Below are 15,345 nucleotides of genomic sequence, written 5' to 3'. Positions count from 1 at the left end.
GATATATATGCTGTAGATCATTTTCATCTCGTCTTTTAGGGACGAAGATCATATACTTAAGGAACTGCCATCAGAGCAGAGGAGGAAAGCAGAATTGGAATAGGTCTATTGGGTACCTCTGCTGCTTGGCAGCTGGAGATATTACTTGAACAGTTCCCGTTTCTTTATCTTCTTTGCTAATCATCTGGCTAATTTTTCCTATTCCATTTACAGTTAAATTATTATTTATGAACTTTTGGCGCTGATAGTTTTTCGCAGTTACCTGGGATTTAGGACGACAGTTCTTCCAAACAAAGAGCTTCAGATGCAGGAAATATTAGATTCAATGCAGAAAGGTGCAAATCTGTTGCTAGTATTTTTTTCAAAGTACTCTCAGTTGCAGAAGATCATTTCTCCGTCCTTTTCAGCGTGAGGCTGTTTTCAACGGTGTCCTGCTTTTGCACATGTTTTGTCTAAATGGGATGGGGATGATCAGAAAGTGACAGGAAAGTGGATACAAAAGACTTCGTTGGTGTAGACACGACAGTAGACAATGGACCATGCTTCCAATTAAGACATAATTCTACATTATTATTATCATAGACACAATTGGCAAAAACATCAAAGACGTGACGTGGCTATGAGAAGATTACTGATCATTTTGGGCATAAGCTATCAAACTCCTGGGCAGAAAAATATGTTTAATAAAGAGTAGTACTTGGACTTTAGGGACGTGACTTATTTTGAAAATATATTCTACAGCATGCCAAGCCATGGGAATTGTCTAACCAATTCCAAAGTTCTAATATTAATGGGGTTTCAGTGCCATCAAAATAACTAATCATTTGAAAACACTGCAAAATGTAGGGAATTCCAACCCTACTCTCTCTACGGCTTTTGGCTAATAGTTTCCAAAACACAAACCTATAATCTGCTCCATCACAAGAATCTCCACTAGGAACCAGAAAACTGATGCAGTTTAAGAGCATGTGTTACTAGGTCAGAAAAACATTAGGAAAAGAATTTAAGGAGCTCAACCCTGGCAACTCAACAAACTCTCAGAGGACAAGCAACACAAAGAAATCAATTCTTACAGGAGTTGATTAGCAGGACTTTGGAAATCTAATGTGAAAGTCAATTATCCAAAGTACAGTTTATATTCTTCTATACAAGCAACATTCCAACAAAAAAATTGGAGAGATGTTTATCATCAATTTGTTAGGGCAAATTTAGTATGGCACAAATAACTAATTTCTTGCTCAAGCTATAGTCCCTAAAGGGCCGCATTTCATATATCTGAATCATTATATATGATACAAGCAAAATACAGGCATCGGCATCCCCTGAATATAAATCACAAAAACTACATAAATGAAATTCAAGGTAAAAGCACTTAACCACAAAATATCGTAAGCACCCAAGAAAACTAAATGCATCGCATGTACGATAATTTCAGGAGAAAACCAAACGGAAAGGCTAGGAAAGAAGAAGAAACTGGGTGAGAATGAAAGATTCAGGAAATCCATAATAGTCTTATTTCCTCAACCGCTTTTGACTGTGATCTGAATCCTCTCCGCTGCTTACATCCCTAAGTTTGGCCATTGCTTGATTGATCGATGGCGGATTTTCCAAGTCCTGGAAAGAATTTGAAGACCGATATTTTCAACTAAATCCACAGAAACGGCTTTAAAATAGTGCATTATAAATTTGAAACAGATCAAAGATTCCCCATTCTAACCAACCCACACACACCTAGATCAAGATCATTCTGCTATCCACCCACTTTATACCTTCGCAACAGATGCCTCAGGCATGAGCCCTCTGTTTGCTCTCTTCCCAAGATCAATCTGCACGGAGATGTTGGCCTGCGACAGATCTATACCAGCACTCTCCAATGCTTGTGTCAAATTGTTTAACAACCTGGTTGGTACCAAATTTGAAATATATTAGCAGCTTGCAATATAGCACCCAAACCTTAATGAACGTAACTGTTTATTTTTACAGTAAAGTTGGGCAATAGCCTGAGACCCTATAAAATTCAACAAAATTTCAAGGAAAGGCCTATCATCAGTAGACAGTAAATAGACACAAACTCCTTATCAATTCCCAATCCAACAATTTATAAAACAGATCAATACACATTCAAATGTGGAACTTTCAAAGATTTAAAGTAAATGACCCCTAAGAAAAATTTTGAACTTCCTAAAGCTACACAGATGGCAATCACATTTTCAACTCTAATAGGAAAGCAACAATAAATTCAAACGAAGATATAGAATCTCGGTGAAAATCCAACACAGAGAAGGATCTCCTTTTTGTAAATGGTAATAGTCTACATGCAATTGATGCACCATATACTTACAGAAATTTAGACAATCGATATTCTTAAATTGAAACAAATAGAAGAAAATCTTAAGATGTTTAAGTATGCACCCCTGTGAGTATATGCTTGATATATTGATCGTCCCCCCTTCAACTGTCAGCTCTTCCTGTTGGTTCATTGTATCAGTAGTAGCAGGACACTCATTTGACTGTGCATCAGAGACTGGTCTCTGAAGAGGATGCAGCAGCACACTATCACTTCGGGCAGGAGCAGGCAAATTTCCCTGTAAAGGCATGGATATAGATATTCCCTTGTTTGCCACCTCAGGTTGCCGATCCATTGGTTTGCAGGCAATATCCCGGTTAGGATCAGATTCTACAGGAGTCTGTGTGCTAGTAAGCATGGTTGGGGACATACTGATGCTATTGTCATCAAACTTCCCAGGAAACATAGACCCTGGACCAGAACCATTTTTTATTGCATGAGGTTGAGTGGCAAAATTCTGGACACGCCAGTGACTATTTCTCTGTTTTAAGCGGAAGAAAGATGAGTTATAATGAGAAGTTTTATGAGCCAAACAACCATAATATTGAAATACAATCGCAATTGATATTCAGTATTCACCACCAATAAATTCCATCAGTGTTCACATTAAGCTTTTTTACCATGAAGGTTTATAACCTCTACAATTAACATGTGTCATGTGATTCTTTATATTCTTGCACAAAACTACACAAATGTTTCTTTCAAAACTTTTTATAAGGATGTCTGTATCATGTATACAACCTAAATTACACTTAACCATTGAAATCAAGTACTGTAAGATATGATGTGTTAGATTAGATGCTTCAAAATTTTATCCTTGTTCTCTGTCAACTAATATAATTGGATATTCCAATTATATCTCAAAAGATGCACTGCGTGTACCAGGAGTGCACCGGTAACTAAATCAGTGTCAGTGAATGTGCATTAACCCACAAGAATGCACTCAAGTAAACCACATACATAGACAATATATAATATCCGAGTATCAGAACTTTACCCAAGGCATCAATTTTGTGGGCTCAGCACTCCAATCCTGGTAAGAAACCTCATACTTCTGCACTTTTTCCTGCAGATATTGCACATACTCAATCACCTGCAAAGGAAAATTTACATTACTCAACAAAATATAACGACAAAGTTCCTCAACTGAATTTAACACGCAAGTCCTCAACATACCTCTAACAAGAACGAAGCCGTATCTCTCTTCTGATCACTATGGGGTATGATCTCTCTCAATATCTGAAATCTGAAAAAGCAACAGATTTCAGCACGCTGTCAAAACAAGTTTAAAACTTTAACCACAAAACAGTCCCATGAACAGTTAATACCCATGCCCAGTAGCAGAAACGCACGAAATTGAGAAACATGTAAACATTACAAGCTCGCAAACTTAACAAAAAGTTAACTTTACAAGTAAAGTAAAAATGAAAAAAAAGAAGACGATAACAATAAGAAGAATAACAAAAATACCTCTCGTTAATTTTGCTTCTTCTTCTCTGTTCAGTAACAGAATGCTTCGATCGTATAACACTGGCCTTGTCACTATTTTTCCCATCTACCAATCGAGAATTTTTTAGGAAAAAAAAAAAGGACTCTAAATATTTCATTTCTTTTTAAAGAAACATAATACGTATGAAAGAAAGAATCAAATGGATCTGATACCTTTGGCGTTTGAGTTAGTAATGTTAGAAGCAGCTTCTTTCTTGGACATGAATTCGTCGTCCTCGTACTCTTCCTCCTCTCGATTTCCTTTCGTTGTTCTCATTCTCTGCTTCAATTTCGAAGTCATCGAATTATTGGCAAATGAATTGAATCCAAAATTCAAGATTTTAATATAAAATTACCTATAAATTTCCCTTTGTTTTTATTTTTTAATCTTCTCCGGCGAGAGAGGTGGAGCTGGCACACTCAGGCGATAATCAGTTGTTTTTGCAAGGAAGTGGGACGGGATGCCATGTGGGCAAGCTCATGTCATCCTCGTGAGGCCAGTCCCCAAACGACACCGTTGCTTTGACTAATAAATTTCTTGCGTTATTTCTGTTTCCACGTGAATGAACATGAAACGTAATAGCTTTTAACGAAATCTGATATGGACCTCGAGTGGGGCCAAGCGACCAATCTTTCCCAGTGGGGTCACGAGCGTGGGGTTCACGTGATGGGGTAATAGTCACATGGCCACTGCAAAAGGTCGTAACCCAAACAAAACCAAATACGAAAATTGGGCCCAAACCTTGGGCCTGGTCCAATCCCCCCTTGCACCGTTAAAGAAAATGTTCAGCGGCCACCAAAAATGAAAACAGTCGTACACATTTTCTAGCACATCGATTACGCCATGACTTTAGCAATTCTCTTCTTTCGATGTTCACTTTAGCAATAAAATCGAAACACTCGACTGGCGAACAAATGTCTAACCCTGAGTTCAAACAAAAATGGTCAAGGAGAGTCATGTATTGGTTTCTAACGAAAAAGACAAACCAAAAGTCGGAGTAATTTAAAATTTCTGACGAGATTAATTAAGAAATAGAGTCCGATGAGATAAATTAAGAAGTAAGTGATAGATAATATCATGTTATATTGTTTTATTAATCCGTAGTCTTAACACTATTTAAAAAGTATCATTAAATTATGTTACGTATCTAAATGTTCAACATATAGTATAAACTAATGTTTACGAGATTATCACCTTATGATTGTTTTGTTTGAAAAAACTTTTACCAAATATTAAAAATAAAATCTTGAATATTTATGAGTATAGATTTACTCAAAAACTTATCAATGGAGTTTAACTCTTGATCAGATACATCCCATCACATGGAAATTCTAAAAAATTCAAAACATTAGTGCCCCCATACGAATCGTCGCCTCTGAGGGGAAGAACCCCACTTTATGATCAACAATTAAAATTGTGTGCGTCAATCTTTCTTGCCCTATTCTTTTATTTGCTTTAATTTATAGTTGCCTATTTTATCTGTTCATGCTTTAGATGCCTTGGGGATGAAGTGAAATAACATTTTCAAAAGCATAATGGGCATAGTAGTATCTAAGCCAAATGATTGTGAAAATCTAGAAGCTGATCAGAATGACAAGTTTATGGAGGAGGAGCTCAAGGATAGGCCGGCGAGTGTTGAGTTGGTTGCCGGCGGCCACGACGAGGAGAATCAATCCGATTTATACAATTCTGAAGAGGAGAATGAAGACAAAGAAGTGTGCTTGGTTGATGAGAAAGACTCGTGGCAAATAGTCCTCTCAAGACCTGACGAAAAGGAAGAGTATAAATCGGTATGTATGTCAAACTTAAAAATTGATGTTCACTTTTTTTTTTTTTTTTCCTATTCATTTCATTTATAGTTTATGCTCCTGAATTTGCAGTTCAATGAAATATTGTCGTATTGGAGGAGAAAAGAGGAAGAGAGATGAAGAGGGTAGTTTAAAACATAAATGTTATATATATATGACTTGATCACTTGGTAGCTTATAATATCAAAGTGTTTATTTTCTCTATAATTAAATGCTGAATGCCAGTTTAGCATTATGACTTGATATGAGGCTGCAGAATAAAGTGTCAAGTCCTTTTTCAAGTTTGATCATCATTTATGCTGTTATTGATGGAGGTTCCAATCTTAACAAAATAGATGTCAAGAACATATGAATTTTTAGAAAGAGTTTTAGGGTCAGTTTGGTAGTATTGCAGGTTTTTAAATAATTATTGTAGGTTGTGTTATATAAATAATTCAAGGTAAAGAGAATCGGTTAAATATGTGATAAAGCCTGTTTCTAAAAGTGTTGTGTGTTTTAAAAATAATCTTATATTTTTAATAAATCTTACTGTAAAAATATAAATAATTAAATTGGACATAATGTTAAAATTTATTTATACATCAATGGACATGATATAAAGTTTTTTTTTTTTTACAGTGTATATGTAATAAATGATAATTGAAATAAATATTTGTATTATTAGTGTTAGATTTTAGAATAATACATGAGAATATATACGAGTTTGTATTAAGTATAAAATTGGTTTCAAAATTGGATTTGAAAAGATAATCATTTCTTTTTTAAAAAAAATTTATTGTAGAATCAGATGATTTTGCTAAAAGTGATTTTTCAAAAAATTTACCAAACACAAAAATTAATTTTAGCTTTTCAAAATCAATTTTGAATCGATAAAAAACAATCTCAAACGAAACCTTAGTCATGTTGCATCTTGCATCTTTTTGAATCACTAATTAACTCTGGCAATATATACTTCCTTGTTATTCAAGAAATGAAGATATTGAAGGGATTGGTTAAGATTTTACACAAAAACTTCTTCAGCTATACAAATATTTACCCTGTTTCACACAGTAGCTGTATCAATTTACTCCAGGGATTGCAAATTGTTTTAATTATAAAGGGTTTATGGTACAATAAATTATATACACAATCCGTCAGTAAAAGTATCAAATCATGAGGCAAAAAAATTTATCCCATATCCCCATATTACAACACAACATAATAGGGTTATTAGACTTTGTGGAAGTAAAATCCTCTTTTAACTTCCAAACGAAGCCTTAATCGAGCAGCTAAATCAACCTCACTTTATGAGCCGTAGAGAAATGCTTTCCAGCAGCAACCATGGTCGCCTCCGGGCCATCTTTCAAGGTCTTTTCACTTTCACTTTTGCCCGTTTTGAAAATACCGAAGCACGAAGCCAATGATGTGAAGAAGAACGATGAGCCCCCGCTCTCTTTTCTGGTCTTACTCATCTCGCTTTTATGTGAATACGATCGATCACTCTTTATTAACAGAAACGATAATTTTAAAAAGAATATGCGCGCGCTCTCTCTCTGTAAATGGAACTCAAAGGTACCCTACATTTGCCCACCTCCTTGAGAAATCAACTTATATAACACAAATTTCCTTTGGGAACAAGTTAAACCGTGTCTCCATTGACCATGACTTACTTCTGTGGTACGGCGTCTGAAACAGTTAAACTCATCGGTGATGAAAATTCTACGAGCTATCATTTTCATATCATTAGTCATTTGACTCGAGAAGAGTTCAAACCACGTGATCAATTCGTAAATTTATTATTATTATTATTATTATTTCAGGTTTTGTCAACATATTTTTTAGTTTTACACTTAATTTGACTTGTAATATAATTGGCTAACCTGGGTTGAATATGTTCTTATTAGAGTCCGTTGGAGTTGAAATTGCTTTTCAGAGGTTCAAAATTGTAGTGCTTGAGCTTAAAGCATATCTATTAGGACCACCACACAGGAAATAGATGAGGCCCGCCATACAAAAAGATAATGAAGTCAAATACGGTTCCTTTTGCTTGTTCTTTTTCGTGATTCTGTCTGGTATTGATTACTTCAATTTCAGCAGTATTTCAGAGAAACTTCAAAGATATCGATGGCTACAATTCTATAAAATTTTTACACTTTCTTCCTGGAGCGAGCCGCCAGTTCTAGGTCAAATACTGGGCTCGCTCACTATTTGCTTGGATTCGGAACTGGGCTTTCTTTCTTAACGACTTGCAAATTGGGCTGCGGCGAAGTTGTTCACAAAGAACCTATATTATCAGTTGTATTCATATTTACGATGGCTTTGATGGTGTAAGTCAGCTCGAAAACCCAATCCTCGATGACGAGAAAGTTAATATATAATTTTGATGTTGTACAAATCACAACATAGTCTTGAAAACCTTAAAATTTGAGAGACTTCAAGAACCTTTAAATAGTTCTAATAAGTAATAACTCTTAGATAAACAATACGAGGAATTAAAAATTATCCTTGAAGGAGTGTACAATTAGTCCACCAATTTAGGGGGGAAAAAAAATGAACAAACGAATCGATTTTGAATCGAATTTTAAATGAATTGGCTCAAAACTTAGTTGATTCAAATTCATTTTGTTTATTAAGGGAATCAAAGTCTTAAGATTCAAATTCAATTTGTTTAATTACTTTAACAGAGTTAATAAGCAAATCGAATTGGATTGGAATTCATTTTATATTTCATTTAATTCAACTATCCTATAATTAATAAAGATTCAAATTGAATATGAAATATTGAAATTGTTCACAATTTGTTTACAAAAATAAGATTAATTAAAAGTTCAAGCAAGAGAAAATAGAAACTACCAACAATTTAACATCCTATAATATTACAAATTTATTATCCAAACCATATTTTTAGATTAAACAAAATAGTGATCCAAACTCTAAATTATAGACCGAACTCTCAAATTCTCTTCTTCTTTTTTTGTCACCTTAAAAATAAGAATCTTGCTGATAAATAAGTAAAAACAATGATACTAGGATGCTGCAATACTGATAAAAGTCACTGTAATATTCAAAAATATCAAATATATAGCAATCGACAATTACAGTGAAGTCATATCATAAGGTGATCGGCGTCATGAATGGTCAAGAAAACAAGAGGAAGAATTGGGCTAGTTGCTTATGTTTTCTACCCCATTTTATTGTCTTTCTTTTATTATTTGTTTATTATAAAAAAAATCAACAATTACAAAATTAACCTTCAATTTTTATATAAAAAATTTAAAAATTAAATGGTAAACAATGTAATTTAGTTAAACCAATAATAAACAAATCTTAAGCGAATAGATTCGTTTATGACCTGTTTATTAAACGAATCAGTAAACTCATCGATTCCTTTATTTAGCTAATTGAATTCAAATTCATTCATTTATAAAATGAATCTATTTTTACTAAATCTAAATTAATTTAATTTAAATCAAATCGAATATAGAATAAACCAATCTCGACTCATTTTGCCACCCTACAAGACCATCTAAGCCCACAAAATCAATCCCATCAGGACATGAGCCCATTTAATCTAACTACAACAAGTTTTAGAAAGGGCCACAAATTTTCCTTTCTTTTCAACATTTTGAAAAAGGGTAATTCGAATACCACGGCTCATACTACTTCATATTACTAAGTGGATAAAGAGAAATTCTTTAGTTGAATGAAAATAAATCGACACTTGCTGTTCCTCTATTTAATTAATTTTCCGTACTGAGTTTTAATTGTGAGTTTATGTTGGGTTCATACACATATTAGGCATTGCAAGAGCATTACAACTGAATTGAAGCAATGCTGGGTGCTGCTGGCAGTTCCCTGCAACAGTATAGCTCTCCTGACTCCACACCGTAACACAAATGAGTCTTTGTTCATTTAAACTTGCCCTCTCTAGGAATTAGGAAACCCACTCTTGTTCTGTTTCTTCTCATGGCATAATATCCAAAATGGTCTCCTAACAGAATCCAAACATAACTAAAAAAAAAAAAACACTCGACAAGACAGGCAGAAGTTACGTCGCACAACCACCCACCCACTTGAGAACGAACGAAACGATTGATGCCCCCAGTGCCTCACGTCCACGTGAGAGATGTAACTAACATTATTATTAATACGAATGACAAAAGGAAACAAGTGGCGAGCCACACGAATCCGCGTGCAACGCCCCCGGTTTGCGGTCTTATTCCGAATTTTCTTCTGACATCAGAAACGACAAAACAAAAATCACTTTTTGGAGTTTGGACCGCGTACTTAAACATCAACTTGTTCACTTATTCACAGCCTGAGAGCGGCCGAACCGGACTGGGCTAAAAAGGATCTGTTGTTGTTCCCCTTAATGGTCTTTGGCCTTTTTTTTCTTTTTTTCTTTTTTCTTTTAGAGTAAAAATAAATAAAATTATTTATATTTCTTCTTTGTCGTATGTTACCACATAAAAGATACCGTCTTCTTTGACGTGGCAGCATGTTGTTCGACCGATGCGCTCCCTTTCAAAATGTATTTTTATGTGTAGTACAAATACAATGTATCCGATCGGGCCGGCAATAGCCAATAGAATTGACTCCACGTTACGAGACAATCTCTCTCTCCCATACCTGTCTGTTAAGTCAGTCCAATTATTTTTCTGCTGGCGAAATTATTACTAGCATATCTTTAAGATAATTTTATATTAAACATATTATAACATTTTTAACGTATACTCATAGTCTATTATAAGTTGATAAAATATATTTACCGTCTACTAAATTATTTGTTGATGTTCAAAAGTTAATTAAATTGTAACAAATTAACGATTTTACCTTTGAAACTCAAATTAAGATAAAAAAAAATTATCACTTGTATATTCTTAAATTGTCTTATTATCACTTATATATATATAAATTATCACTAATATCATTTGTTTTCATATAAAAAGACTAAATTACCCTTATGATGTCATTATAATTAAATGGCAATTTAATTGTTCAATGGATAACAGATAGATTTTATCAACTTAGAGTAGATAATTGATATATCTTAAAAATATTGTAATATATTTGGGTTTCAGTTATCTTACATAATCATGTAAGATATATGATTCTTTCACAGCCGTTAGATGAAAATCTAATAATTATGGAAATAACTTGATTTTATTACTTATATTTTCACAACCGTTGAATTTTCATCAAACGACTGTGGAAGAAAATTATGTATTTTACATGATTATGTAAGATAATAATCTCTGTATATTTGATAATAAATTAAGGATATACAGTTTTCTTATTTTTAAAGTATTTACGCATCTCTATATTATAGGAGAAGTCTATGTTACAGATTCTGTAACATACATCCCCCACTCCATACACTCCACGTGTCCCCGCATTGAAAATAAAGAAAGGAAATGGCACCCTTCGGGGGCTGGCAAACCTGGTCTGTATGTTACAGAATCTGTATCGTAGCCAGCTCCCTATATACCTGAATAAATAAATAAAATAAAATAAACTTTTTTTTCCTGATTGGGGAATAATGGGCATCATGTCATGTGTCTCAATCAAATCGGCCTGCAGAATCGGCACCTACCAAAAAAAATCCCATTAATTAATTCTTTTTTAATTTTTCTGAAATTCTAAATTTGGGATACCGGCCAAGGCTGTCAAGACTAAAAATTTAAAATAAAGGAAAATAACACGTGTCAGGATAAAACCGATCGAGTTGGATAACATAAAAGAGGGTGCACGAGTTACCATCACGTGCCCAGTCGTGGAGATTTCTGTTGACTGAATCATTTATAGCGAAACTGGTGGAATTGGATTAAAAAAAGGAGCAGACTTTATTTTCAATTTTTAATTAATATATCAGCGGCGCTGACTCAGCGCTCTGACCCCGGGTCTGACCGCAAAAATATCTCGACGCTTGACCGGCGCACGTCCCCTTGATCGAACAAATGGTGCCTACTTGGCCTTGCACCATACCGGCCATTTCTTTAATTAATCAATTTTCCTTTTAATTTTGTAATTCTCTCCCGTGAGCAACAATTAATTTAGCCAAAAAATATTATTAAATGGTTCATGTTTAAGGAGGGCATGAGGTTTCTTCCTAATTACTGCTCGTCTTTATTAATGTTTTATGTAAGTGCATAAAATTAACATTTTAATTTTTTAATAAAAGAATATGTGGCATAGATAAGATAGAGTGGATATAAATTTAGTTAATTTTACAAAGAAATTTTTTTTTAGAAAGTATTTAGATGCATCCCACCAACATGGTTACGCCGGATCTGATCAGAATTTTGCAATTAACATGTTTTGGGGATAACGTGAAGAAGTAGTTGTACTAGCTGCACCATTGTTGCTTTAGAAAAAAAAAATTAAACATATTATTAAATATTTTAGTACTGTTTTTTTTAGAAAATATATTCATATACGACATCTAACAAGTTTAAATATAATCTGTGATTAAACTATAAATTTTCATTTAAAATAAAATATATATTTATTTATAGTGATTTTATAATTTCTATATAAATCGTAACGGTCGGTCGGTCGATCTTCGAGTTTCAACTTTTTAATTTAAAAATAGACACAATTCAAAAAAAATAAAAAAGGGATAAAAGTAAAAAGAAAATAGAAAAGAAGGAAAATTGTTCCAATTGTAAGGTTTCAACATCTTTAATTTTCAACTGTTCAGTGGTAGAATTAAGCTTGATATGTTAATTAGGCATGGAAAATGTCCTGTGGCAGGAAAGGAATATTTAAATGCACCATAAAGAAAGTTCAACAAAGTAGTTGTCATCATCATGTGCATTCATCAAGTGGCAGACTTTTTACGCTGTCGATTCTAGATGTCGTATCAAGCCTCTGTCCTTTATGATTATATATAGTTCGATCCTGTGTCTGTATCAAATCCATCATGCGGGGGCAATTGTATTTGTCAAGCCATCCACTAATAATTAAGATAGTCAAGGACATGGGACATAAAACTATTATACTGACTGTAACATTTGCTATCCTAATGGGGTTAAAAATCATGACTCCACATCGATTTTTAATAATATCTCCATGTGATAACAAACTAATGCACACATTAACCTCCAAGATTAAACACCTTATTTTAATCAGTCAATTTCACATCAAAACTTTGATTTGGTTCAAAATGATTACGGCTGCGTTTAGGCGGGAATGTAATATCCATAAACCCTAGTAATGTAGTGTGTAGTTGCATGTCCCTTTCCAATACTTTCACCGATCGTGGCCAGGCCGTTCTTAGGTTGTATTTGAGAGTGGTGTGTGCCAGCCCAGCTGTTAAGGTATTGTAGTTAGGTTTTGGCAACTCAATAGTCATTTTTTCTTAATTCTACTTGATAATAATTATGAATTTTACTTCACAACAGCTGTAATTTTCAGTACCAAACGCATCTTTGGACATCTTAATTTACCAACTTTTAAAAGAGAAAAGACAGATAAAATAAAGTTTTAAAAGTTACAAATTCCAGTTGCCCATCACATATCGTCTTAAATTAGAGTCCTTATGATTTATTTATTCGTTGTCTTAATAATTTATTTCAAATTTTAACCACACAATTATTCAACATTATATTCATGCCCTCTTTGAGTTTCCTTAGAGATAATTGAAATGAACTATAATCCAACTTCACAAGGTTTCTCATGTCTAATTAACACCACAGAGTCATGGTTAGCATCTGATCAGTTACCGGCACTAACCAAAACAAATTATTGTTAGTTCTTTAATTAATCTCATCAAATTTTTCTTGTTTATGTCACTCTCTCTCTCTCAGTTAAATAGCAACCAACCATATTTACTTATTGTAAGTAAACCACTATGTAACTTAGCCTTGGGCCGAGTAATTTTGCCTTTGTGTCATACAGTTTTAATTTCGTCTTTCATATATTTTTATTATCCATTGCAATTTGAAAGGTTGAGATTAATTACGTAACAAATAATCTATGTAGAATTTCATTATCGAATTGTCGATGATTTCAAATTAAACCATCGCAACTTTAACACATTGCATTTAATTTATGCAATAAAGAAAGGAAAAAATTTGGACGCTTCCAGTAATGTTGCATTCACTACAATCTGAGGCCTATAATTTATTTGTTTCCAGTTAAAAAAAAAAAATACTATCTTTAGTAGATGGTGTTGTTTGTAAAATTGTGAGAGATAAACTATCCATTTATTACTTAAAATTTAGTTAGTGATAAGTTATAGTTGGTAAACGAATGTGCTCATTCTATGACGAATAATTATATACATAGCAATTAGCATGATTATATAGCGCCTCATAGCTAGCGCTGAAATTCTGAATCTAGGTAGAAATTAGTAAGTGGCAATGTCACTTATGGTAAGATGACCAAATTATTATTTATTTTTTTTTAAATACTAAAAATGTATTTTTTATGTTTTGGCCTTGTACCTCTACCATTGTTTAAATTCGGGTGTCTAGTCAAATAAAAAAATTTGAAAACAAATTGGTCAATGCTCTTGGGGCAAGATGACCAAGTCATGCATTTGATCAAGATTATCTCCTGATCTGATTATATACTGAGCAAATAATTCAATTACTGAGAGACACATAGTAAAAGATCTTGAAAAGCTCAAAAGAGATCAGATAATGAGAGAATTCTTTTCCGTCATGCATTAAGTTATTACTTCATCTATTACATGGTTATGTTACGTTGAATTTATCGATGGGGCGGGAGGTGCATATGTTTTACATTAACTAAAATATGCATTAAAGATTAGAGAAAAAAATGTTTAAGCAAATAAAAAACTTTATCAATGGGGATGGGGAAGGGGGGGGGGGGCATCCGTTTTACATTAATTAAAATATGCATTAAATATTAAAAAAAAAAGTGTTTAAGAAAAACCCACATGTGCATTTACACGGACTTGTGAGTGTGGGGTTTATAACACTTTCCCAAAACCCCAAACACCAATAATAACTTAAGCATTACTTTAATCAAACGGATAAAAAAAAATGATCTATTGTGATCATCATCGTGAACAAGAAAACTATTAAAATGACCAATTTGATCTTCTTTTTGATAAACCAAAAAGATCAGAAACCATCCCATATATGTGCTAACATTCACTTACAGGAATCGTCCATCTGAACCGTCAGATTGATCATGAAATCTAGTCATGATCGAAAAAAAGCTTTCTAGGTCAGTCGCGATCCTTTCTGAAAATGACATCAACCAATTAGATTCGATCAGTCAATTTTCAACCGTACGATTAGTTCACCTGATAGGTGAAACGCAGTGTTCACCTGGGCCCACTAGTAATTGTAATCGGCGTTCTTCTCACACCTTCTCAGTTCCTACGCTCTAGACTTTTGGCTTTACCAGTACAAAACGCTGTACCAGTAAATAATGATTTTGTGAAAGGGCGTTTCCGTCCATAAGGAAATTTCAGTAGATCGAGGGCGGTTTTTGGAATTATGCGTGGTGAAATAGAAAACTCGTGTATTCGCTGACACTCCCGGAATAGCTGGTGACTCCGCCACGTCACTACCCAATCCACAACGTCCACGTCACAAAACCCAATCAAACGGTTCAGAATCCTTCACCGCTCCCCAAATCCAGCGGCTCTCACGTCGTGTTCTAGAGCCTTCGATTAAAAGAAATTGAGAGCTAACCATGGTTAGCTATTGTAACCCGAGTTCACTCGCTCGGTCAAGGTTACATAT

The 15,345-nt window shown here is 33.9% G+C and overlaps 2 protein-coding genes across 4 annotated transcripts; one reads left to right on the top strand and one right to left on the bottom strand.

Annotated features, from left to right (window-relative positions):
* Positions 1–1,246: 1,246 nt before the first annotated feature.
* LOC102626813 (transcription factor BIM2) lies at positions 1,247–4,342 on the bottom strand. 3 transcript variants are annotated; one of them, XM_006484200.4, is made up of 8 exons: positions 4,192–4,342; positions 4,010–4,115; positions 3,818–3,902; positions 3,524–3,593; positions 3,345–3,440; positions 2,413–2,828; positions 1,770–1,899; positions 1,247–1,614 (listed from the first exon to the last, which is right to left on the bottom strand). In XM_006484200.4, the coding sequence occupies exons 2-8, from the start codon at positions 4,110–4,112 to the stop codon at positions 1,513–1,515; spliced, it is 1,002 nt and encodes a 333-aa protein (XP_006484263.1). In that variant the 5' UTR covers positions 4,113–4,115; positions 4,192–4,342; the 3' UTR covers positions 1,247–1,512. The 3 variants fall into 3 exon arrangements, with proteins under 3 accessions (XP_006484263.1, XP_015387335.1, XP_006484262.1); XM_015531849.3 differs by lacking the exon at positions 4,192–4,342 and having other exon boundaries at positions 1,732–1,899; positions 4,010–4,183; XM_006484199.4 differs by lacking the exon at positions 4,192–4,342 and having other exon boundaries at positions 4,010–4,181.
* A 128-nt stretch (positions 4,343–4,470) lies between these two features.
* On the top strand, positions 4,471–6,740 carry LOC112498991 (uncharacterized). The gene is made up of 2 exons (XM_025101381.2): positions 4,471–5,626; positions 5,717–6,740. Exons 1-2 carry the CDS (start codon positions 5,372–5,374, stop codon positions 5,762–5,764), a joined length of 303 nt encoding a protein of 100 aa, XP_024957149.1. The 5' UTR covers positions 4,471–5,371; the 3' UTR covers positions 5,765–6,740.
* The last annotated feature ends 8,605 nt before the right edge of the window (positions 6,741–15,345 follow it).

The sequence above is a fragment of the Citrus sinensis genome, chromosome 4 (assembly GCF_022201045.2).
Source record: "Citrus sinensis cultivar Valencia sweet orange chromosome 4, DVS_A1.0, whole genome shotgun sequence".
Classification (NCBI taxonomy): Eukaryota; Viridiplantae; Streptophyta; class Magnoliopsida; order Sapindales; family Rutaceae; genus Citrus; species Citrus sinensis.
Note: the sequence above shows the minus strand (reverse complement) of the source record. Positions and strands in the feature narration are given on the sequence as shown.